General features: G+C 42.2%; 2 protein-coding genes and 1 long non-coding RNA gene across 7 annotated transcripts in view; 1 reads left to right on the forward strand and 2 right to left on the reverse strand.

The window, feature by feature from the left end:
- Window positions 1–10011, reverse strand: part of GLIS1 (GLIS family zinc finger 1) — a 194385-nt gene extending 184374 nt beyond the window's left edge. For 2 of the 4 annotated variants that reach the window (XM_032696168.1, XM_032696165.1), the window contains exons 1-3: window positions 9082–10011; window positions 7928–8017; window positions 3882–3986 (exon numbers count right to left, since the gene is read on the reverse strand). In XM_032696168.1, coding sequence (XP_032552059.1) covers window positions 3882–3927 — 46 coding nt within the window. In that variant the 5' untranslated portion in view covers window positions 3928–3986; window positions 7928–8017; window positions 9082–10011. Of the gene's footprint in view, window positions 1–3881; window positions 3987–7927; window positions 8030–9081 lie in introns of those variants that run through there. The other 2 variants (XM_032696166.1, XM_032696167.1) reach the window with 2 other exon arrangements.
- LOC116790804 lies at window positions 108–12604 on the forward strand. Of its 2 annotated transcripts, XR_004358502.1 has the most exons (5): window positions 108–585; window positions 3891–4022; window positions 6572–6650; window positions 6768–6979; window positions 7065–12604. It is a non-coding gene; the product is annotated as an uncharacterized LOC116790804 (long non-coding RNA). The 2 variants fall into 2 exon arrangements; XR_004358503.1 differs by lacking the exon at window positions 6572–6650.
- Window positions 10097–25156, reverse strand: NDC1 (NDC1 transmembrane nucleoporin). The gene is made up of 18 exons (XM_032696170.1): window positions 25072–25156; window positions 24712–24832; window positions 23695–23796; window positions 23152–23326; window positions 22546–22684; window positions 21091–21199; window positions 19786–19837; window positions 19004–19136; window positions 17198–17290; window positions 16153–16234; window positions 15157–15312; window positions 13966–14220; window positions 13718–13836; window positions 13441–13491; window positions 13078–13141; window positions 12248–12348; window positions 11192–11352; window positions 10097–10357 (listed from the first exon to the last, which is right to left on the reverse strand). Exons 1-18 carry the CDS (start codon window positions 25111–25113, stop codon window positions 10294–10296), a joined length of 2019 nt encoding a protein of 672 aa, XP_032552061.1. The 5' UTR covers window positions 25114–25156; the 3' UTR covers window positions 10097–10293.
- Window positions 25157–25346: the final 190 nt, after the last annotated feature.

Consider the following 25346-nt stretch of genomic DNA (forward strand, 5'->3'; position numbering starts at 1 on the left):
GGCTGCCAGAGCGCAGGCGGCCCGGGCCATTACCCTGGCGCGGCGGCGGGGCCAGCCGGGGCGGGCAGGGGGAGGGCTGTGCCGCCGGGGCCGCCCCTCGGGGCTTTGACAGGGGGGTCCGCCTGCGGGCCCGGCCCGGCCGCCCCTCACGGAGCAGGGAAGGGGGTGCGCGGGCACACCCTGCTTGGCCCGGGCGGTGGCATGGGGTGAGCGCTCCATGCGCACCGGGTCCCGCACCTTCCCAGTGCCCGCCCCGGCGGGGAGAGCTCCCTGTGCTCGTACACTTGCCTCCCGAGAGGTCCGTGATTTCCCTTCCCGCTGCCCTGCTGCCATAGGCCTGGTCCTTTCCCCTCTGCCCACGGCTGTGGGGTTGCTGACCCCAGACACCCTGCTCACGGGTCCGGCGGCCCCGGGCACACAACCGCGTAGGCACCACCAGCCTCCCCGCCACGGAGCCGCCGGCAGCGCCCTATAAACAACTCATGTGCGAAAGCCACAGCCGCTGCAGTGTGTCATGGAGAAACAGCGGGAGAGAGCAAAGCCTTGCCAAGGGACTGGGCCCGGGAAGCATGAGATGGGTCAGAGGTGGGTACAACCTGGCCAAGACATCTCCCCGATGACGCAGTTCCAGGTGCACTCAGTGCTTCTGTAAAAAGTGGCCATGCATCACTCCCTTCCTGCCCTACAGGTGCAGGAGCTGGCCCATGCCAGCAGAGACAATTAAACTAGCTCAGAGCAAGCACCACAGCACTGTGACATTTGTGCTGGCTCCTCCTGGGCCAGCTCGGGTCTGGAAGCAATCTAGTTGGGTTTATTAGCTTGGGCCTGGTTCCAAGCAAATGCAGGCTGAGCCACGATGTGCAGCTTTGCACCAGCAAGCTTTACCAGCCCACACTTTTCTGGCTCAGGGGTGTCTGCACCCTGCTGCCCTGCATGCTGCTGTCAGCACAGGTGCAGCACAGCAGGTCTGTAACACACCAGGATAGCTCAAGGATAGCAGTGACTCAGAGTCAGCCCTGATTTACATGGGTGTAAATCAGACAGACAGCTGGCTGGAAATCCTGCTTGTTCACAGCAAACCTAAAGGAGAGGCTTGGGAGATTTAGCACAAGGAGGAGGGACAGCTACTGAACTGGCATCTTGCTACACCCCTCCTGAGGAGCATCCCGCAGGGAGACAAAAGATCTTCATCATCTTGTAGCACAGATGCTGCACAGAATGCCTCACTCGCAGTATTATCCAGACCCTTAATAACATCTTTCACCCTGCAGAGTGCAGAAACGGTCAGGACAGGAAGGCATGACTTTTTCTTGGCAAATGCTACGAGTGTTGTGGATTTAGTGGGAGGGAAGCAACTCTCCATAAAAGACACAAGATCTTGAGATGGAACAAGCAGTTCTGGGAGCACCAGTACTAATGACTCTCATTTGCAATGCCTCTCCTCATTCCTGCCCAGTGTGGAGGCCCTGAGGTCTACCAAAGAAGGAGCTTCCTGAGGTCTACCAAAGAAGGAGCTTGCCAACCTTTCTCTTCAACAGTGGCAGTAATAGGGTCTTTTTTTTCTATAAGGTCATATCTTAAACTGTTAATAGCTCTCTGTCAAATGTGGTTAAAAATGGGTAAATCCCCTCAGAATATCTCAGCGAGAACAAGAAGCTGCAAAAAGGGAGAAATCCTCACCTTAAGTCTATAGGAAACTAAATATCAACTAGGTGGCACAAATACTGAATTTGAATGTTTTTATAGATCCCCACGATATCACCAATGTAAAAATTTTCAGTGTATGTTGTCACTGTGTGGTTGTACTGTACAGCCACCTCTCAGTGCTCTGCTAACTTACATCCCCCATTCCCCAGTCCCATCTGTCCCTGGGGCTCTCAGGACTGAGCTGTTCTTTCTCTTCAATTTGGAAATGCCAAAGGCACCTGGCAGTGCTACCAGAAGCAGTAATTATTTAAGACACAAAACCACTGTGGCAACAGTCTAAACTTCAGTTGACGTGAAGAGGCAGTAAAATTTACAAAAGGAAATATTATTCCAGAACACAGTGTAACCAAGGTAATCCTGCTGCTTCCAGTGCAGGAAGAAAATAGTGTTGAGATGGATTTTGAACACGGGCTCATCTTGTTCAAATTATTACAGCTATATTGATACACACTGCCTAAATATCTGAACTGGAGGGGTTTTCCTAGAAAACGGGTAGTTTTGAATATATTGGGTACCTTCCTAGAGAGATTTTCTTTTGTGGTTAGGGATCTTCCCACAGCAGGCAGGAAAAAGGACAGCTCATTAACCCACATCACTCTGCATTTTCTACCTGAGGCCGTCTGAACCACTGCTTATTTCTTTTTTTCACCATTACCAATATCCAGAATATTCCGTAAAATACCGGCAGGTGCCGCCACTGGCTCAGCAATCGCCCAGGGCTGGGCTGCTCCGCGGGCAGGAACGGGCACGGAGCCTCCTCGGTACTCTGGGCACCCTCTAAAAACCAGGAAGGCTTTGTACTCAAGCACATCAGAGCTCCAATCTCCAACAGCATATACGGTGAAGGCCCCTCACAGCGAGATGAATTTCCCCGTGGCAGGTCATCTCCCAGAGATGGAGACCTCATGGCTCAGGCTGTAGGTACCCACATTGCTCCCATAGGAAATGAGGCCCCACAGATTCTCACCACCGTTTCCTCAGGTTTGAGTGAGGCATTTGGCAGCTGCCCTGTCTTTGCTGGGACTGTGCAGCTGGGGATGCCCATCCCTGGGTCTGAGCAAGAGAAACTGGACCTGGATGTGTCTGATAGAGACTTGACTCCTACAGCTGTTCCAAAGCAGTGACTTGGCTCCTCTGGCAAATCCACAGAGGCGGAGGGAACAAGTGCTGGGAGAAGCAAGTGCTTCTTGAATAACTGTACTAATAGGAGAGTTAAGCAGTCCCCATTCTCTCTCTGCTGAATCACAAGACACTTCATATGTTTTGGTTCTGGAACAAAGGCCAAGCAAGTGCAATCGTGGCTGCTAAGACTGTTTTATGCCCTGGGTCACCATGACTTTGCTGAACGCACGAGCTGTACAGCAAATACTGATTCACCCAATGTTGTCACTACATCCATGAAATAAATAGATGAGTGTCTCCACTCTTTGTGTCCTTGTGAAAACCAGTCATTGGAGAGCAATACTCTCCCTTTAGGAGAATGAGGGAAAGATTTCCCCATATTAGCCTTCTTATTCAGCATTCCTGGTTGTCAAGGGCTGTGATCATGGGTCATAACGTGGCCCACAGTTAGCCCAGGTTTCTCTTTCCTTTGTTAGTGAAGTCACCATCACCAAAGCAGACCTTCCAGCTGAGGCAGACAGGCCATCTTCAGTCCCTGAAGCTAGTCCCTGGGGCTTGCTTCATTTCAAATCAATTATGAAAGGTGAGGTTGCAATTTGGTATAAAGAACATCCAGAGGAATGCGACTGCTTGCCTGAATATCCTCTGACTAGATCACGAGGGTAGGACACCCACTTGATAAGTAACCAGAGACTTGCCCATCTGCCCATTCACCCCTAGTTGGTGACCAAAGAAAGAGAAAACGGGTAGTAGACTAAGGTGAGTTCAGGCTGGGGTGAAATTGTACCGGTAAGGAGAACAAGTTTAAAAAAGTTTGATGCATCAGTTTTTCCCTGATGACACCAGCCACGATCAGGTCAGTGCCACGCCAGTGTTCACAGGGTCTACAGGTGCTTTGGCAGACACGCAGCCTCTTGGCTCTGTGTTCACAGCTGCGCAGGCAGAGGCACAGCTGTCCCACCCGGAGAGCTGAACACACAGGAGGGGGGAAAGGACACTGCATGAAGGGGACTCCAGTTCACCAAATCCAGCCTTCCCAGTGTGCTCTTTACCTTTGCCAGGAACCCATGGCTGTAACTGGCTGCTGTGCTGTGTCATCACAAACCGGATCTTCGAGGAACTTGGAGCAGCTGAAACCTCCAGTTCCCCCAGCAGTTCTGTGGGAGGAGAGGAATGAAGCAGAACGGATACAGGTAAGGTGAGCTGTGCAGAGCAAACAAGGAGAAGTGAAGTGTTAATCTCTAATTCATATATTGAAATCTTCTACTGCAGCAGGCAACAAAATGAAATTTTAAAGGGACACAATTGAAATTGTAAGAACTTTGTGTAACTGCTGCAGTGCAGACAGAGGTGGGAGGTGTTACCATAAGTATTCTCTTAATATAGGGCAAAACAGGCTCTCTGGTAGGAGAATAACAAACTTTCTTATAAATAACCTGGTCACACACTAGCTGTCAATTCACACAAAACATTTTTTTTTCAAAGGCACGCCAAGTCCAGACTTGTTTTTGTTTTAATTTACTGCACTACAGATAGTAAAAGAGAAGCAACCAAACAAAAACTGAGTCAAGGGGATTGTGTCTGTGAGTATGCCCGTTTCTTAGATATTGCCCATATCCCTTTAAGGCAGCACAAAGCCCTTCTTTATAGTGGTTTGAAAATGACCTCCTAAATTGAGGGAGCAGGGTCAAACTGACCACACATTATCTAGCAACGTACTCAACTATTGCCTCATAACTTACAGATTTGTTTATGGCTCTTATAGTTAGAAAAAAGAAATTCCTCAGATCACTCTGACTTATCTTTTATAAACAAGCCTCTTTTCAATAGTATATTTTGGGAAAACCATACAGTAATCTTGAATCCCCCTTTGTCTTGCAGAGACTGCAAGAAATTACCAGCATCTCCCAAAGCCACTGTAACACTACAGATCCCTCCTGCCTTCCCAGTTAACTGACAGATTTAGTCAACTTTGAGGAAAATATGTCTAGAAAAGGGTCCAACCAGCCTCCATTCAGGATGTGGTTGTTACACCTGCAGTTACCTTTCTCAGACATTCATCTCTACTATTTCTCTGCATCAATCTATAAATAAATCCCTTCTCACACCATGTTTACACAACACAGGTAGTGACGTAAACTTCAGTCATAAAAAAGCAAACAAACAACACCCCCCCCCCCCAACCCAGCACAACTGAGGCATGTTCAGTTTGTAAAATCTAATCCTTGGCACTGGGACATGCCAGGACTAGAATTGCTGGTACAAACTCATCTCATGCCTACTCTAAATGAGTTACAGAACTGGTGCTATAACATGGCCCCCAGTTATTTTGCCTGGGGCTCCATATATTCAATGCACTGGAGACAGTGATTGCTGAATGAGCAGCTAGCCACTCTTCTTTCTGTTTTCTCTTCATTGGCACACTGTCTGGGCCACACATGGAATGTATTTACTGCACATCAGCCAAGCCCTGCGCAGAATACAGTTCATTTACTCCAGGGCATTTCTTTGGTGTCCATCACTGCAGCAGCCTACTGATTTTGGACACAAATGCTTTGTTATCATCACTGGAGGTGAGAGAGGGTGGGGTTAGACTAAGCTTCATTTTACAACAGAGGCTCAGAAGCCAAAATCTTCAGTTTGAGTGCTAAGCTTGTGACAAAGACTAACTGCTTCCCTTACCCCTCACTCCCTTTACAATTTCCCATCCTTGTCTGTGGTAAAACACATTTCTCGTTCCATCAAACTCAACCCTCGGTGTTCCAAACAGAGCATGTGGAATCTGGGAGACTTGCAAAGTAGCCACCTGTGAAGAGCTCAAGTGCAGCAACAGGATCTCTGTGCAAGGCACAGAAAGGACAAACCAATTTACCTGGCAGCGTTCAGCTTGCACTAACCACAAGAGTGGACTTTCTCTTCCTACAACACTGTGGTTGCTGACAAAGCCTTCTCAGAACTGACTGCCAACATCTGCAAAGACAACAGCCCCTCACTACCCAGCTTTGAGCTGCAGCCCTGTGCTCAACCCAAAACTTTGTACCACCACTGACAAGGTTCACAGCCCAGTGCTTCCCCAGACCTGCTCTGAGCAGTGACCTCTGCCCGTGAATAGACAGGGAATCCAGTGGTTTACAAAGCTGCTGCCCCATCTCCCTGGTCCTCAAAGCTTGCCCTGGAGACAGGCACCCAGCCTGTCTCTTGAGCTGAAACTTCTAACATTAGTAAGCCTACAACTGGAACTTGGTGAGCTGAGAGGAGAATGATGCTTACACATAACTCCCAACAATCTTTGATTCACAGAAAGCTATACAATCCCACTCCCAATACCTTCAAAATTCCCTCCAGGGCTCTTGTCATACCTTTTCAGACAAGATGCAGTTAAATACAACAGCCCACCCCAGCCCTGTGGTTTAGTAGTCAGATTTAAAAGTTGAGTTATTCAAGAAGTGAAAGGCAAAGCCTGGAATTTTTGTGCATTTTGGGCAGGAGTGGGAGAGGAACTTACAGTACACTCAGCACTGGTTCTTTGATGGTTCCATGAGTACATACATGTGCTTAGGCCATAGTTTTCTCTGAAATTCTGACTGTAGGAACTGACTCTTTAGGGGGATAAAAAAATAGAAAAAGAAAAAAAGAGGGAACTCCTGTACCACCACCACCTATTCAAAGAATCAGATAGAGGATCCAGCAGGCCACCCAGGGAACTATTCCTACTTGAATTTGTGTTTTGTTCTCATGGCAGGCTCCAGAAATACCATGTTCATCTGTCTCCTGCATGACTAGTCCTATTGTAGTCCCAAGATTTTTGCAAGGACAGGAAGGTGAGGTCTTCTCTAGATTACTTTTTGTTTTCTGAAATCAGAGCATGATGCAGGTGTTGTTCTTTCTCGGGTTGTTTCTCAGACGCGAGGGACCTGCACCATTTATTTATACAACAGGTTTGTCCAAAGCCAGTCTGCCCGATGCAAATCTCCACCAGTCTGCAGCAAGAGAAAGCAACATTCTAATGTGAGAACATCCCCTTACAACACCAGAGCCTGGCAAACCACATTCCAGCTCTGTCTACAGCACCCAAATGCATTTGATCCACACAGCAAATACATGAACACCATACTGATGCTGGAAAATATCAAAGACCACGGGGTGGAAGGTATGTGGGTATTGAGGAGGGTCCTCAGTTTGCAGTGTCCATGATGATTCCACAGACCTTTATGTTTTTTATTGCATCTTTGTAGGTGGTGATGGGAGAAGTGGGAGCATGGCTGCCATGGGCAGGTGAAGCCCTGCAGCTGCAGTACACCTGTTTGTACAGGGAAAGCACTGCAAGCTGCCACCATTCATCCCCTGGGGAAAGGGGACAGCACTGCACGTGGCAAGAAGCTCCTCCACAGCCAAGGGTGCTCCTGGAGCCACCTCATATGCAGTCACATACACCCAACCCCTCAAAGCATCAGGCACTCCCCCAGGCAGAGCTCCCATCCCAGAGGTGGCCACTGGCAGGAGCTGGGGGAGGTCTGGCATGCACACAGCCCACGGGCTGCACCACTTGCCTGTGACTGAACAGGTACCAGAAAATTCATCAGCAAGAGGCTGGTACTTCCACGGCTGCAGCTGGATGCCCTCAGAGCCGTAGGTCTGTGGCAGGTGGGAAGATGGCTGCTCCAGGCCCGAGGACACCGAGCACAGCACACACAATGCAGCCTCTGTTCACAGCACAAGCAACAGAATCGAAACCACTTCATTTCAAGGGGGCATTCAGGCCTGGAGCCACCACTGGCACAGGGACAGCTCTCCAAAGTGGCAGAGTGCTCCTATTGAGGGAGCAAGTCTGGCCTGGCTCCTGTGGATACAGCAGCATGCAACAGCTCCAAGGATCAGGGCCACTGCATTTGTCCACCCACAGGCTGAATTCCAAAGCTCTATCTCAGAAAACTAAGCAGGATATACGGGGTTTTTTTCAGACATAACAGGTTGCTTAAGAGCTAAAGCCTCTATTTCATTACTCCATTGTAGCAGGAACACAGGTCTGAACCATCAACCTTGTACCTCTCCACAGCTGCAGTGGAAATAATTTCAGGTACTCTTGAATGCAGCTGACCTGTGGGAGAGGCAGGTTGTTCACAAGGTTGCCAGAATGCTGTTTCACTTGTGCATGCAGCAGGCAATCCAGCAACAAGGTGCAGTTCAGCTTTGAGATGATTAAACAGATGAGAAACATTATCAGGCTTGAGGGATTTGGTTTAACTGCAGTTCCATAGAAACCAGCACTAAAAAGGCTGTATTTTTTTCCTCATTACCCAGAATGCAGAACTGAACTCAAGAGACTCTTCCCTTACCTCACAGAGGCTTCACAGGCTGATTCTTTTCATATTAAGACAGAAGTATACAAAAGGATTTGAAACACCAGCAGTTTGCCAGGGGATTATAATTATTCCCAAAACCAAAACTAGAATGTTATCCCCGTTTGTGTTGTGTGAGCCAGTTACTGCATCTTCAGAGGGCACCACCTAACATACATTTTATATTCCCATACACTTAACAGTAGCTCATGCTGATGAAGTGAAAGATGCACTTTTAAGTAAAGGCTTAAAAAAAAAAAGTCTTCAGCTCTTTAAGAATTGGAGCTTTTAAAGAAACCACAAAGCAATCAGCTTTTGAAAGCTCTTCTGCCATTCAGAGAATACCATGAATCACACACACATTAGCAGACGTCATGTGCAAATCTCTGTTGCAACAGGAGGAGGACAGACCTCAACCACTTTGGCATCCAAAAAGTCATCTCCAGTTTAAGCCTGCTGCTGACAACTCTTAACACTGTTAATCACACCTTGCAGCTTATAGTTTTGGGAGTGTTGCAGAAGATACCACAGCAATAATACTGAACCTGTTTAAAAGTGTGATAAAATTTCATGGAAACTTTCAGCTGCATTATTTGAGTCAACAGTCACACCTGAGGTATCAGCTAAAGCACCATTTAACTCCAGGTGCACATTGCAATGCCAGAAAATAAGCAAATTAAATTATTTAATAAGTCAGACAGGCAAAAGGCTTTGAAATAATAATCAAACCTGTGATAGAAGTTGAGCTTGTCAAAGCTTTAAGAGACTTTGTGCTTAATCTTTAAATATAGTGGAAGGCTGTCCATCACCTTGTGTATTTGCTGTGAGCCATTTCCATGCAAAAAGAACAATACAGTTCTCATTTCCACTATCAAACCCAACACCTGCAGTGTCTGCATTACAAGAAAATGACCTGTCCCTACTGAAGAAAGCAATATGCAGGTCTCATTGGAGATTTGGGGGTTTCTCTTTTACTCTAAAGGGTTATTACTACACAGCCACTCACTATGAGCTGATCATTTTATCACATCATCATAACTGACACCAGGGCCATCTTCAGGTCTTGGGTCCTCTATAAAAAAAACACCACCACAACAAAACCCATAAGACTTAACAGCACTGAAGAGAATGGAAAGAAAATTATAATATTGTTTCCCCTTATCACACTGAATTCATTTGCAAGACCATCTAGCTTACTGTTCTCACCTTCATACTCCACATACACATTTTCTAGTGCAGCTATCACAGGAACTGGAGTCTGTTTAAAAACCGAGTAGTTAATTTTCAAATTATTTGGGACAGGTTTTCAGAGAGAAAGCTTTTAAAAATGCTTTAAAAAAGTAATATTTTTCACCAGAATCTACCAGTAATACATGCTATTTTAAAAAATTTGGATATGCTGCAAACATCCTTCCTACTCCCCTGAGCAGAAAGCTGTTGATCTAAACTTTAATTCACAGTATCGTTGCTTGGGAGTTTTACCAAATGCAGTAATGTTTCTTGTATGTTTCAGCATAGATCAGAACTTAGTTTCCTAGGTCACCTTAAAGATAAAATCTTTAAGTTTTCAAGCAGTATTTGTGTGTTAAGAATGCCTTTCTGCACACTGTTCTACTCTGAAGGGGTATTTCCAGCTTACAGAAGAGCAGCATGTTTTATTCCTGGGCACATCTGTTTCCTACTCTTAAACTACACACTTGATCTGCACTAAAAGTGTTATCAACTAAATTTATGAAGCACTTAAGCACACTAAGTATCTATGTAAATCTCTGCTCAGCCCTTTAACAGAAAAGGGTAGGGAAAGAACATAGTGTGAAAAATAATGAAAGATCTGAGTGTCAAAGTAACTCTGGTAATCTCAAATGTCATAGCCTTACCTAAAAGAAGAACTGGCACTTTCTCGTTTGTGACATTAAAAGAAGGCAAGATGAATTTTACAAGTTTTATTATACAAAAGATGATCCAAACCCCTAAGAGCTCTTCTACAGTTCTAAAAGTTTTGTTCTGCAACTTGTACTTCCATATGCTTTTCCAAAAAGCCAAAATAAAAAGACTCATTAGTCTCACTTTCTTCTTAGCAAGAGTCTTGGAAAAACCCAACTGTAGCTGCATCAAAATCTGTTATTTATTCTTTGTATTCCAAGAATTGCTGAAGTCTTTTCTTATGTTCTGTAGACACTTGAACTGCACTAAAAACAAAAGCAGAACATTTTACATTAAGTGTAATACACCACAAAAATAAAGTCTCATGCCAAAATTGAGTATACATTGAAATCAATTACACTGAAGTTAAATTTTAGAAAACCCAGCTGTATGTAAAACCTGTGTTCCAAGACAAAGAAACATATTAACCCTTAAAACTGTCCATTCTCATCTTACTACTAAAAGACACTTGTCCTAGGAAACCTTGTCCATTTACTTACCTTTAAATACCCACAGCAACTGATTAACTTGCAAGGATGACTTAGGTGAGAATCTCTTAACGTGATCTCTCCTGTATATCGAGCACTTCCAAACTGAGGGACATTTCATGCCCACAGGGAGAGATAGGCACATGCTGCAGGAAGTTTCAGTCCCACATATTCAGGGGCCAAGTATGAAAGTCTGCCTGCTGTGACAGTAGCTGAGAAAGAGCCTTTGGGTGACCAGGCAGCAACGGAATTCCATTATTTGGACCCTTCATAGATTCTCTCCCTACAGAACAATTGTCTCTACTTGATTTATTTTCTTTTCAGCAGCTCAGATTTATTAAATGAGTGGTATTCACGAACTGCTTCTAAAGAGTTCATGAAAAGTCACTAAGAAAAATTACCCAGAAATCTATGAATAATAAATTTCTAAGCGGGACCATATATCTACACAAGAACTTTTTAAGGTTCCACAAATCAAAAAAGTACTAAAATACCATGTTAGAATAATGACCTGCAGAGATTTTTTTCCCCCAAACTTCCTTTCTCACAGGTTCTACAATACCATTATTTAAACTAAATTTAACAAGCAAGCAATCATGAAGAATTTCTTACTTTAAGTGTTCTCCAAAGACAGTAGTTATCCGGTACAGTGCTGTCTTCAGAGATGCTCTAAGTGCAAACCGCAGTGTTTTGTAGGATGTGTCCACCAGACTCCCTGAGACCCGGGAGGGCTTGCTAGAAACATGTGGCAGTTTGAAATGTCTGTCTACAACCTGATTGAGAAAAACATAAATGAAATCAGCTCATCTGTTCAATTATTTCATAATGTAACCATTTGACACGTTTGTGCCAAATAAAGCAAAAAAAGTGCACATTCGGAAATTCCACCAAGACACACGAGAATGTTTTGGAGATTGATCATTTCCCAGCCATCAACAGGAACACAGAACCAAGATTCTCTGTTACTAGTCTTAACTGCCAAGCACAGCACATGCTGCAGTAGAAACACAATTCTGTCCTATATTATGACTTCTTTCTTTTAGAAACAAGGGTATTGGCTTTTTTTTTTCCCCCTTGTGCCTGTTCTTGGAATAGATGACTTGCACTGAAAAACTTTAATAACCTCCAAATTCTTTCCAAGACTGTCCATTAGGGCAGTGTAAAATGATTATGTCAATAGGACATGCACAGCCTTGGAAATAAATATGGATTTTTTTAAAATACACATTGAACAAACATCAGTGACTTGAGGGTAATGTCTTAGTATTTTGAAAGAGAACATCATACAGATCTTATCTCCTGTGATTTGCAATGTCTCCAAGTGCTCCATGTTGCATGAGGAATTGTGTACAGCCAAATACAGTCCTAACTCTGCATAAAATATAGTAGTATAATTGTTGCATCCCTGAAATAAGCACACAGTACCATTTTTTATTTTGAAACATTCCATGCTTTCTCCTTCTACATTTTAAAAAACAAACAGGGTTTTTATTCAGCTGTTTCATAGTGCACACGGTGACAACCAGCTGTTTTGTTCAGATTAACTGCAAAAGAGCTGTTTCAGTGGCAACAACTTGAATGTTATGACTAGTCAGCAAGGTCATAATGTAAAATTAACAAGACTCCTCCTAAACTTGTCCTGCAGTAAGGAAAAGTTAACAGTTTTACCTCCTGAAGAGTCAGTAAAGTATTCAGGATAGCTGGCAGTGTAGTTTGGACAACTCCAAACTGGTCTTCAGTAAAGGAGGCTGCTACCAAGTGAGACAGACCTTTAAAAAAAAAAAAAAACACAAAAGAATTTTGCTCTAATTAATGCTTCAAAAGTTGAGAATTCAGTAACAAAGATCATGGCATTGCCTGAAGAATCTGCTAGTGTGGTAGAGCTCTTCAGGACTTACTGCAGCCAGCTGACAGCTACCTCAGCTTTGGCTCAATGACTAAATCACTCACTGGTTTTACAAGTGTATTATAGCTTGAGGTCGATAAAGCAAGAGAGGTTATATATTAAATAAATTTTTAAAAACACATTGGCTCCCTTTTTCCACAAGGAAATCCCAAAGTGCAACCACATACTGTCATTGTTCTGATTCTCTGCAGATCATCTTTTTCTGTTTATTTGCTAAGTTATGACTTAGTTGAGTGCCTCCCTCAATTCCCTGATTAACAGAGAAACACTCAGAGCCTTTAGTCAGAAAAGCTGCTGTAAAAAGAAGTCATAAATCTATTGGTGGGAAAACGTAAACGTGATACATGGCTTCACATCAGCAAGAAGCAAAAGAAGTAAGTTTAGGGATCTCTACAGAACATAAAGTAAGAGATCTCAGATGGGATCTCAAAACTAACAAGTGAATTAGACTTTAGCCTAATGGTGTCTGAAATGCAGTTGGGATTTTGTCAAAAGTGTTTCAAAGACTTTTATTCTGTTATATTTATAAAGCACAGAGGCCCAGAAAAGTTTTCCATGAATCAACAGAGTGGATCACCTGAAAACTGCTTACCTTCCAAAGCCCAGATATGCATTTGGGCATCAGAGAAGACAGCCTGGATGGAGGCTTCTGGGTGCTGAGAAGAAACCAAAATGTTGTGAGTGCATTTTATAAATAATAACACCAAACCTGCAGGTTTCACTACGGTATTACACATTCCATAGGGTCCTGTCCCTCCCCTCAGAACAGACAGGTATGGGATAATCCTGCTATGAAACTACAGTAAGTACAAAATTGTACTTATGGAAAACCTTAGATGAAAATACAGGTTTTAGAACCCTTACTCTATGACAAGGTACAAAAGGCTACAGCAGGAGCTGTGCTCCTGCATTTCCAGTCCCTGCTGCTCAGTCCCAAACATAGGATCGCCCTTACCTTGCTGAAGAAATACATTATCAGTGCCCGTCTGGACAAGAAGTTTTTTATCTGAAAAGAAACAAAAGATTAAACTTATGATCTGTATTTATGTAAGGTATGCACAGTTGGCCCTCCTCAACCCTACCAGCTTCACACAGTATAGAGGCATTGAGGGGTAGGGAAGGATCTGTGTTATGTAAGCTAAGCGGAGAAGGAAGTATTCATTCCATAAAATGGGAAATTCTTCCAAAGAATACCCAAGGTGCACCCTGTATATACTGCAGTTTTACTCTACCTGTTCTTGCTTGTTCTGAAGCCATGTGTAAATAAATTTGGGCTGTACTGCCTCGCTGCCAGCTTTTGCAGCAGAGAGCACTGGGAAGGACTCATGGTGGGAACCATTCATTTGATGATCTACAAGAAAAAAAATACAGTATCTTCAGAAAAACTGGCTGCTGTCACTTTAGTCCTCACAATACAGCTCTCCATCGACATGGCTACTACACTTATGGCTACAAGACAGTGCTGTGGAAAAATCTCTACCTGAAACAGATGTCCACAGCTTTGGTCCCCTTCTCATAACAAGGGGACTTTGGAGCGGTCCATGCCAAGGGGAGTTTACATCCACAACTCCCTTCTTGCAATTTAAAGCAGGTGAGCTGAAGGGTGAACCAATGTCAGACCCAGGAGACGTCTTCAGAGGCATTAGGGAGGGTTTAACCAGTGGAGACATGGTGGCTCTGAGAACAATGTTAGACCTCTGTGACTGGAAAGACACGTCTTCTGTCCCAACAGCTCCTAATGACAAAGAACACACTACATGGAGACAACAGGCTGGCACAGATGAAATAAGAGACAGGTTTGTTATTTCATTGCTATTTCAACAACTTCTGTATCATCAGAGCTTTTATTATAGGACATTGGTACCGCTGTGGTCTTGCAAAGAAGTACATCAGCATAAGCATGGAGTGTTTTCCAAGTTCAACAGTTTAAGAACAGCAAGTAATGAGAAGGATCCTTGTGAATTTATTTTTCTCCTTTTGCTAGCCATCATTACTACACCCTGATATAGATCCACATAAAGTGGGCTATTAGGATTAAGTACTAGAGAAAAGGCTACATATAGAAGAGTGACAAGTCTTTGGCAAGTTTGGTATGTAAAAAAAGGCATGTCTGTCTCAAAATCCAAGGAGTAGCAGCATCAGAAGAAATTCACCTCTGACATACCAACAGTCCCTGCTTTTCCCAGAGCATTGCCTGCTAAGGGACTTCATTACCTGGCAGCCTTGTGCTAACACAGCTCTGCTGCCAGGAATGATGCCCAAGTCTGGCAGGTAAAACATCCAAAATGCTTGGAGGCTGCACACAGCTCAGGAGTCAGACTGGGCTTTTCTTATTCTACAGTGATATTAGTGAATCACACAAACTTAAAAAAACCCCTAATATTACCATCTTAAACTAATCATAAGAGCAGTTATGCAATTAAAAAGCATCTCTTGGCAAGTTTGTAAACAAACTGAGTAAACATATTCTTTCCAAGCTTTCTAGTTATTTTGAGATTATCTCAACAAGAATACCTAAAATGATATTGGGAGAGAATCTTTTTTGTTTGCATTTATTTCCAGAAATTCCTGTGACTCATGTTCCTCGTAGAGCTTAACTAAAACTAATGTACCCTTGTATCTATCTGTACTGTCATGCTTTACAAACCTTTATGAGCATTTCCTCACATACCTGGAGTCTGTGGAGGTACTTTCAGCTCCCCCACTGGCTGCTTTGCTCTCCCATTTGCTGCTGCAGCTTCCTGCTGTGCAATCAGCCTCTGGGTCAGATCACTCAGAAGACTCAAACACTCCCTTGATATTGCAGTCCAGTTGTGTGGGTGCCCACCTGACATATGCACACAAAAAGGAATGTTTAGCCCAGCTGCTCCTCTTGTATCTGTTCTGACAGTGCCCATGTGCTCTCAGCAGGAGCTTCACAGTGACAGTACTACTCCATTTGTAAAACGCCACAGGGCATTTCCACTGTGACAGCTTGTTCATACTGAGAGGAAGATGAAAACATGGACAGATTCCATCCTCCTATCAATGGATAACTCTAAAAAGACTTCAGTGGAACCTGCTAAGCAAGCAGGAAACACAGGCAGTTCAACCTATCTGACCTGAAATCACTGAACAGTTAAAATGAACAAAGTAATATCAATGGGGATGGCAAACAGGTCTGAAGCAGTACAAACACTAGAATTCCTGATAAGGTGTTACAAAAGGTTCCTGAAGGCTTCTAAACAGTTTTAATTGACCTTCTCTGCCATATCTTTGAATATAGCAAAGGGCCTGTGTACTAATTGAAATTACAGCCAGTGTTTGCTCTCATGGCTCCAGGGGTGACTCACTATTTGTGCCTGATTTCCCCTCACTCACACCTCAACATTCAGCTTTTATACACATCTGCTGGAATATCCAGTCTGGACTGTTTGATTGGTGGTGTGAAGAGGGCTCTGCTTTCAATATCCTAAACCTCTATGTCCTCATGGCTGTCATTTAAATCAGACACCAGAATTGTCTGAGTTTAGTAGATGAAACAATACGAATATAGATAACTAAGCGTTCTTTTGGAAAAGGCACCACAAGGGATGAGGCCTCACAAAATTGCATCACTTATAAAAGCATTTGACTAACAATTTTTGAAAAAGGAAAAGAATCAACATGAAATAGTTTTTGTAATTACCTGGCTGACTAAGGCTAAAGACTTCCTGTCGTCGAACAGGGGAGTACTGGGAAAGTAACATCAAGTCTTGTAAGGCTAAAAACTAACAAAGAGGAAAATGTTTTAGTGCATGCAAAGTCCAGTGTATTTTCTTAAAAAAATATGGAGTTATCCATACAAAATCAATCCCTAAAGACTAAAACCAGCCATGAAACAGAAAAAGAAGGGAGGCAAATCCCTAGGACCACTCTGGATGTGGCTGCCGAGTTGGTAAGAGCTTCAGAGAACTTTACTGATATGTCAATTCTTTGGAGTTCAAGTAGATCTAATACTATTTTTTATCTGAGCAGCTCAGGCAGAAGGAGCCCAAGACACAAAAAAGTCTAAGGAAAGAACTGTTTTTGCAAACCAGAGCTCACCTACAGCTTTAGGGTCAGTGCCTTACGGGACCAACCTAACATTCTTTTTCATGTGATAATTAACGTGCACAATATGCAAGACCCTATCATAAATTAGACATTTTTAGTAACACCTGAGATTATAAATTGTGCTGTGCTCAACTCTTCTCCACACATCCTCTGATAATGCAGCTAAGCTTAAAAAGGCATTGCAACCTATTGTATCTCCAGCCTTACCAGAAATCTGTATAATCAGTAAATGTGGATTTTGCATGTGCAGGAGAATAATCTTATCTTTATTTACATAATACTTCTTATATGAGGCCTTCAATTTCTAAGTATTATAATCAGTAAGTCCTATTAATGATTACCATAGACCAAAAGTCCTCTTCTTTATTCACAGTATACACTAATACACTTATGTTGCAAACAGATCTTTCCCTCTAACTAAATGAATCCTTACAGTAATAGCGTGGTGAGCACCAGCAGATGTCACTACTAAACAAATTTTCACCATTAAGTGTAACAGCCTTTGTGAATGTTCTGAGGCAGCTTTTGAAGGAACTGGCACCTCAGTTAACAGAACTGGTACCAGGAAGATGTGGCTGAGTGCTCTGACAAACACCTCAGCACCCAGCCAGGAGGGAAGATGGTGGGAGTTCAATTACCTTTATAAGGAGGGGAGGATTGCTGTTTAAGATTTTAGGCAGGCACTGGTCTGTCTCCTCAGCAAATGTTGGCTGGACAGGAAAATGATGAGTCTAAATATAAATACCAGAAGTTATGTTATACAGAGGAAATCACAAGAAAACCTTATGAAAAACCCACCTGAGCTGTTACTTGTCAGGTGAATGATGAGCTACAAAAGCACATAATCCACTGCTTCAACTCACTGTAAATTGACCTGGAATTTCTAACACGTAATAAAAAGACTTTACTCCTTACGTTTAAAATTGAAAAATCTCAGAAAAAATTCAGATATTTTGATCTTAAAGTACCTTCCATGTACCCATAGAATACATAGCTAGGTGCATCATATCATTATGAAAGACATTCCTCTAACCACATACCTGTGAAAAACTAGTGATACCATCTTCCAAAACAAGACTGAAACCTGAACTGCAAAGTCTGTCTTGACCTGGATAACCATTCTGGTGAAGAACTAAGAGCTCTTTTACCAAATAAGAAAAGACTTTTAAAATTTTTGTTTTGCACTGTTCCACTGATAAGCTAAAAAATTCTTATTTTTATCGTCATAATTTTCATGTCCCGTGTTTTAATATTAAGAATTCCTGTGGCTATAACATTTAAAATGTGAAGAGCAGTGCTTGAATTGTATCAAACATCACAACTTTTTAACGCTATTTAACATGGTTCAGTTTGGGCACAGATTAACTGTTAGTTTTATGTTACTGCACTCATCTTACTCACCATAGTTTTATTCTCCTCTGTTTCCAACTGCAAAATTTAAATTTGAGGTAGCAATTGCTTTCAAAGTGTTAATAAATGGACTAAATTTCTTTCATGACTTCAGTTAACACTATGCAAATACTTATAAACAACTCTGGAATTTTTTAGCTCATTAAAAAAAATAAAATCATGTGAATAAACAAATGTTTTGTTCAACAGTCAAAAGGGCAATATCCATTTTATACCTTCCCAGATGGATATTTTTGTCTTCCAGAGTTCTATAAGCAATAGAACAATTACAGACAGTGACACTGTTCACTGGTGCTTCAGTTATTATCCTTTGAGACACCTCAGGGCTGTTGTTATGCTTAGACCTTTTTAAAGCTAACATCCCAACAGCACTGTGTGCCATTTCACTCCATGAGTGCTTTGCACTAATACATTGATGCAGGACTTAAACCTCACTTTTTTCCCCCTATTTATCTGCAGTCTAGTCAAGCTTTCACTGAAAAAAAAAAAAAAAGTTGGACTATTTTTCCTCTATATTCTTACAAAGAAATATCTGTATTTGTAAATAAAGATCAGTCAATTCTTTGTTGGCAAGACTCTTCCTTTCTCCCCCCCTTCAATCAGGGTCTCATATATTTAAATGGTCTTTTTTTAGCCCTTTTAATTTGTAACTTTATGGTTGAATGAAAAAGCACAAGTGTCTTAATTCCCACGGTTGCTTGAAGTCTATTTTAATACTGCAGACCTAATTAGATTAACATGTTTCTGCTTTGGAGAACTCTGTACTTTGAGGGTTTGCTTAAATTTGAGCTTTCTAGACCTTAGCTTGCAGGAAACAGTTTATTGTTTTCTTAGCTTGTCTTGCTCTAAGCAGAAAGGGAAAGTCAGTTAATGCCCAGGCCTGTCTTGACTGTTGGGTTATCAGTTACTGTCTGCAGTGCATGCTGTGAAAATTCAACTCACAATAAGTTATTTCCTAGTAAAACTGCTTTTGAAAGAAAGTATTATCTGTGCAACACCAATGTTCTACCTTTAGCACTGTCACAAGTACTAACCTCTGTAGCATAGATTTTGAAGAGCAGCCATGCAATGTACCAGGTCATCAGAAGAAACACACCACACAACCAGGTATGGTAAAACAAGGAGAGATCCAATAAGCCACTCAGAGTGTCAAGAGGATGCAATTTACTGGAGATAAAACCAAGAAGATACAAGTATTTTAGTAGTTTTATTTTGGGAGATGTTTGCAGTAAGCTGTTACAGCAGCAACAACAACTACAGGAATAAAGTTGTTTTGGTTTGGGTTTTTTTGCAAAAACAATTTTTTAAATGTGTTTGAGATACCAGTACTTTGATTTTTCAGTAACTGATGAAATAAAGTTCAGACAAATTAATGAAACTAAGGAAAAGAAATATGAAATAAGTAATAATGATTACAGTTTTAGACAATTAAGGTGTTAAGGCTCCAGCTTCCCTATTATAAAAACAAACAAGAGCCATATAAAAATAAAGATGCCCCACCAAAAAAACAGCACAGAAAAGCAGGTACAACACATACATGCAATTTTGAGAGATTAGCCTTTCTAATACTTTAGAGACTTACAGAGATGAAATAAACAGAGGATTTCTTAATTCCTATCTTAATGACAAGATGGTTCCCACAAAGGGTTGTTGGTTCCTTTTGGATCCATTTCAGAAGCACCCAACATTCCCACATTTCATGTGGGAAAGGCAAGGAACCAAGTCCTGCTATCAAGAGACAGCTGCTAAGCTGCACCTCCTCAGCAAAGGGAGCTGTCAGCAATATTCCAAGCTTCCAGCACAATGTCCTACCTACCTGTCTATATGAAGATCCATTGTGGTACATATCCATACCTTTGGGATATAACCTATGGAATCAAAAAGAAACACCAAAACAAATGTGACACTGCAGCACACACACACAACAGGCCAAAAAGAAGACAAACACAGAATTAAGGCAGAGACAAGAGACTGGTCTTGTAACACACATGGACAAGGAAACAATCTGCCTTTGGGGTTTTTGTTTTTATGGAAACTGACATAAATTAGAAATATGGTGGTTCTATCTCCTGATGTAAATAAAGTGGAAATAATTCTTCCATATTTTGACATAGTTTAGGAGGATAATTATAACCATAACATAAAGAATTCCTTATTTTTAGAAGTCCTTTGCAAACATCTTTATCAGCAGAGATTTTTCTTAAAGACAACATGCCATTTTCATATGGGAGGGAGACATACTGCCTTTGTCTCCCCAGCTCCCTCTAAAAAATATATAGGGCACTTGAGAATAAAGCCAAAGTGTTACTTTTTACCTAAAAAAAATAGGGAAAACATAGCAACATTACAAGTGGTGAAGTCATGCCCACTGCTGGTGTGTCACATTCAGCTCTGTGACACTACACTTCCAATGCCAAGCAATGAAGGGAGCAGTCCCAAGGCATGGAGATGCTTATTAATCTATATATATTTCGGCATATTTAAAGAAAAAAGGGAATATAAATTACAGACAAAAACTTTTTTCAATTGCACTGTTTTCAGATTTATAACCTCTTTGCACAAATCAGGAGAGGTCTGTACAGAGTGGCCCAAAGCATCAGGTTTTGATGTAAATTGTGAACCACCAGCTGATCAGATTTTGGTTGCTCCATTTACAAGCAATTACAGGTTATTTCACTGCTGCCTACAATGAGATTTCCTGCACAGAAGAGATCACCAGAGACAGTAACACAGTGATCAAACAGACTTCAGGGTAGAAATGTATTATTCCCCACTCCCTTCCCCCTAGAACACTGTCACCTCCTTATCATGTATCAGCCAGACAATAAATTCTTATAGAAGGTGTTCATCTCTTTGGAAAGAGACATTTCTCTTATGCTAAACAGACTTCTGTGAGGCTGTAAGAACTGCCATCCTACAAATATTGCTGTACAAACCCTGTGCCTTTTCCTCCTGTCTTACAGAGGTGTTAGATCTCTCTTTTTGTTTAAACAAGTCTAAGTGTCTTCAGCAAGTTACCTGAAAGGCTAAAAAATAGCATAACAGGCCTGATTGATTAAAGTTTTCAAAATACAGGAATAAAAAAGAAAAAAAAAAGAGAGAGAACTTCAGGAACACATACCAAAAAAGTAATATGCAACAAAGAAGTTTCTAACAAAATATACTGATTCCACACAACTGTGTTTGATCAGGAGAGGCAAAGATCTTCTGAAACGTAGATACTTGTATTGCTAAAAACAAACAAGTAAAAGTTTAGTATTGAAGTCTAGATGAGTTAAAATATTAGTTTAAGGCAATTCCAAGTGTTACACATACTATTTATTCTCCCAATCTTTCCTGCCATTTTATAAGCATTCTCTAGTTCTCATCCTTTTCCTACTTGTAGCAGGAGAAAATGGAGGATGGAGTAAATTGACTCTATACACAAGGGAAGACACTATAAACTCTAATGCAAAATAAAGGAAAAAAACCCGAAGAATACATATTTAATCTACTAGATTTCATTTAGATTCTAAATGTTCAATTAAATTATAGGGGAAATTTAGACAAACATGAGTTTCAGAGTCAGTAATCCTCCAAGGAGAGAAACCAACCTAATGCCTTCCTCCATACAACTAAATTATATTTCTTTCCAAATGACTAAAGCAACCCAGCTGACAAATGAAACCTTGAAAATGAAACCATGCAAATTAAACCAAAGTGATTTCATTCTTTACTTGGCTAAGTTACATTAAAAAAAAAAAAAGGAGAATTAACAATATTCAAGTAATAATTTTTTTAAAAAATACTACAGCTACAGCATTGGCAAAATGATGTCTGGTTTGATGATAAACTCAGTGCTCAGCATAATGCAGAATAAATGTTTTTCACTAATACAAGCAACCTTGTTTAAAGACACCTCTTGCCAAGTTGGCTGGACTGTGTAAACTTGCCAATGAGGCAAAGTTAATGACTGCTGTGAGGCTACAGGAACAGAATAAGTATTTTTAAGATGATGTTTCACAATGGTACAGGTTTCTTCTGCGGGACTGTCCCCTCCAAAGGAATTGTTGGAATTTCAGTTTCCATAGCACTACAAACATGGAACAGCTTTAGACATTGAGCTTTAAGCAAGATTAAATATGCTATTTAGACTTGAACTGAGTTGGTACCCATTTACAACTGATAATATGCCTGCCTTTATTTTTAAAGTCTCAAGATTCTCAGCTTTTAGGTGACCCTTGTCAGTTCAAGGAGTTGATATCCAGTTGCCTCCAGTTGATATCCAGTGTATGTTGCCTCTTTCCTGTAGTTCACCTGCCACCTCAGCCAGCTTTTAACATGCATCAGATGAGTCTAAGTATAAATATTCCAGTCACAGCATCCCAATTTTTGTGTTCATTTGAAGGGAGCTGAGCAGGAAGGAGGAAGATGAGCACTGCAGGCATTTAAAGCTGAGTGCACACTTAATCTATCAGTGAAACCTGCCCACAGATCACTCCTACTGCCACAGTCAGATATACAAACTGTCCAGGCTTTTTTCTGATCACTGTTTTACTTAGACATGTCCTTCTACAAAGGTGTTTAAACCTCTTACCTGAATGATTGGAAATGGCAAATAATTCATATTGTTGATAAGATAGAAAAGGCTATAACTGTATCCCAAGAAAGTTCCAGAAAGTAGAAAGAAGAGGTGATACTCATTTAGGCACGTCTGAGGAACAGCATCATCTAGGCTAAAACAGAAAACTTAGAATTAATTCGGAGTTCAAAACAAATAAACTCATTCAAGCCTTAGGAAGTTCAAATGAGAAGTCTGATTTTGCTTTCCTAATCAGTACATGTGATGGTATCTCAGTAAGTTTTTGCTAAAGTAGGAATCCCACCACCTGTTTTTGTATTTTATGCATTTAGGATGCTTCCAGTATTTATGAATAATAAGACCAAGTGACAACCAATTTGACACCATTCAACTTTCCACTAAGAATCCTGGCAATTTAGTTTTTCTGGTCCAGTTATTTCTCTATGCACTGTAACATTTAAAAAAGGTGGTATTTTCTGTCCTTTAATAAAGAAAATCAACACAGAATTACTTACTTTTGAGAGTACCCAAATTCTAGGGATTTTTTGAAAGAAATTATCAGTAAATACATTTTATAATAAAAATTTTTGGTTTATCTTTAACACACACACACACAATTACCTTTCTGAAGGTGTACAGGACACAGCAAGAAACTGGAACCTGCCTTTTGTCATAACTGTAGCACACCAAGCCACCAGCATTCCCATTACAGCATGAACAAAAGAATGGATGACTTGCTGAGGGTGAATAATTTTTCCTATCAGTGCTAATCGAGAGCATGGTATCGATGGCACAACTGTAAATAAAGCAGAAAATGAATTTTCACTTCTTACTAATAAAACTTTTCATTAAAAAAAAAATAAAAAAAAACCAAAATGAAAACTAAAAAACCCACCATTGTCACCAAAGAACTTTTCACAGTTGGGATTGGTCACTAAATTATAAAGAAATAATGAGATGGCTCAGCTAAGTGTCTCAGCCATGAGGTAAGTGGGAATTTGGGATGATTTACTCAAAAATAAGCTTTGCGTATTCTCTATATTAGTTTAAAAGGAAATCTAATCCACTAACATTAAATACATTGAATGTAAGCCCAAATGTCTTTAAATGGTCATCCTATTTAATTAGAGTATAAAAGACAGTTCTGCAGTTTACACAACCCACCTGCATAAAATTCAACGTTGAAGATGCTTATTACAATTAGCACCACAGACATGAGGAGGATACAAAAGATGACATAGGAAGTATACAAATCATTGAAAGAATCTAAAAAAAACAGAAAATATTATAGTTCAGGAGATTGCAGTAACACAGCAGTGGCACATTAAGTAACAGAAAAGAGCAGATAAATCAGCAGCAATCCAGTGAGAGCTTAAAGGGGGTAATGGTCAATGGACTCTCTAATCCCTTTAGATCTGCCCAGATGCACATTTCTGCATAAAACCATATTTAAACTTCACAGAAAATATTTTACACCCTTATAACTGGTTTTCTCATAACTGAACACTCAGAGTTTAGTTTAAAAAAAAAAGCCTTCTAAGTGAATTAAACTGTGGCTCATGTAAAGCAGATTCCCTTAATTCAATAAAAGCTGCAGCCATCCAGTGATGCTAAAAAGGGAAGAAAGTCCTTACAGACTGAAAATACAAAACCCCAAAAGCAGAAAGGGGAAAAGAAATCAAGTCTCTCTGCCTGGAGCAGTTCAGTGATCAAAGGTATCAAGCTCCCAGCTAAACATCTCTCCATTTTTGGTGTGTGTACTCAAGTGAAAGTTATTCCCATCATGTGGAGCGGCTGCCTCAGGAATTTCACTTGTGATTCCATGTACCAGAGGAAACTGAAGCTCTTTGTGGAAATAGCAGCTACACAGAGTGGAAGGGGAAGTGTGTACGAATACTCGGAACAGACAAATAAGCCACTTACCCCGGGTTTTTTTCTGTGAGGGACGTGAACTTGCAACACTTATTCCTGCCTAGGGAGGACTATGGGCGGTGTGGTTTTATGCAACGCAGAAGCACTTCAAAGTCTAAAGACCATTCAGGACATAAAGCGCAAGTGTAACACGGTATCACCGTCAGCTCCCGTTATCTGGGACCGAGCCCAAGACAACACAGAGTGGAGAAAAAGACACAAATACAAATACGCGAGTGTAAAATCAGGAAAACACAGACGGGCACGTACTCGAGATCCAGCGCACCGGGTGGAGCAGGTCGAGGCCGCTGAGGACGATGAAGGCCGCGGTGCACACGGGCAGCAGCACCACGGACCAGGTGACAGCGGCGGCCACTCGCCAGCCCAGCACCTGCGGGGAGACAGCGTGAGGAGAGCGGAGGGGCGGGGGGGTCCAGGACCCAGCAGCCCAGCGCCTGAGGGGAGCGCAGTGTGAGGGGACCGAGGGGGACCGGCACCTCCCGCCAACCCAGCGCCTGAGCAAAGACAGCTATAAGGGGGGACCGGGACACGCCGCCACCCGCCAGCCCAGCGCCTGAAAGGAGCGCAGCGTGAGGGGAGCGGTCCCGGGGCACTGCCCTTGTCGCCGACCTGCCGCAGCAGCACCCGCTGCCCGCCCGCCGCCGCCTCCATGGCCCGGCCCGGCCCCGCCGCCCGTTCAAAGCCGCCGCCCAACGGCCCCACGTGCCGGGTCCGCGACACTTCCGCCGCGCGCCCGCGCGCGGGCAGCGGCCAATGGGAGGGCGCGCACGGCCCGTCACGTCCGAGGGATGGACTACAAGTCCCGGCGTGCCCCGCGCGGCCATGGCGGCCTGAGGGGGCTGCCCCTCCCCGTCCCTGAGGTCCTCCCGGGTTGGAAATTGTAA

Source organism: Chiroxiphia lanceolata, chromosome 9 (genome assembly GCF_009829145.1).
Source record: "Chiroxiphia lanceolata isolate bChiLan1 chromosome 9, bChiLan1.pri, whole genome shotgun sequence".
NCBI lineage: Eukaryota > Metazoa > Chordata > Aves > Passeriformes > Pipridae > Chiroxiphia > Chiroxiphia lanceolata.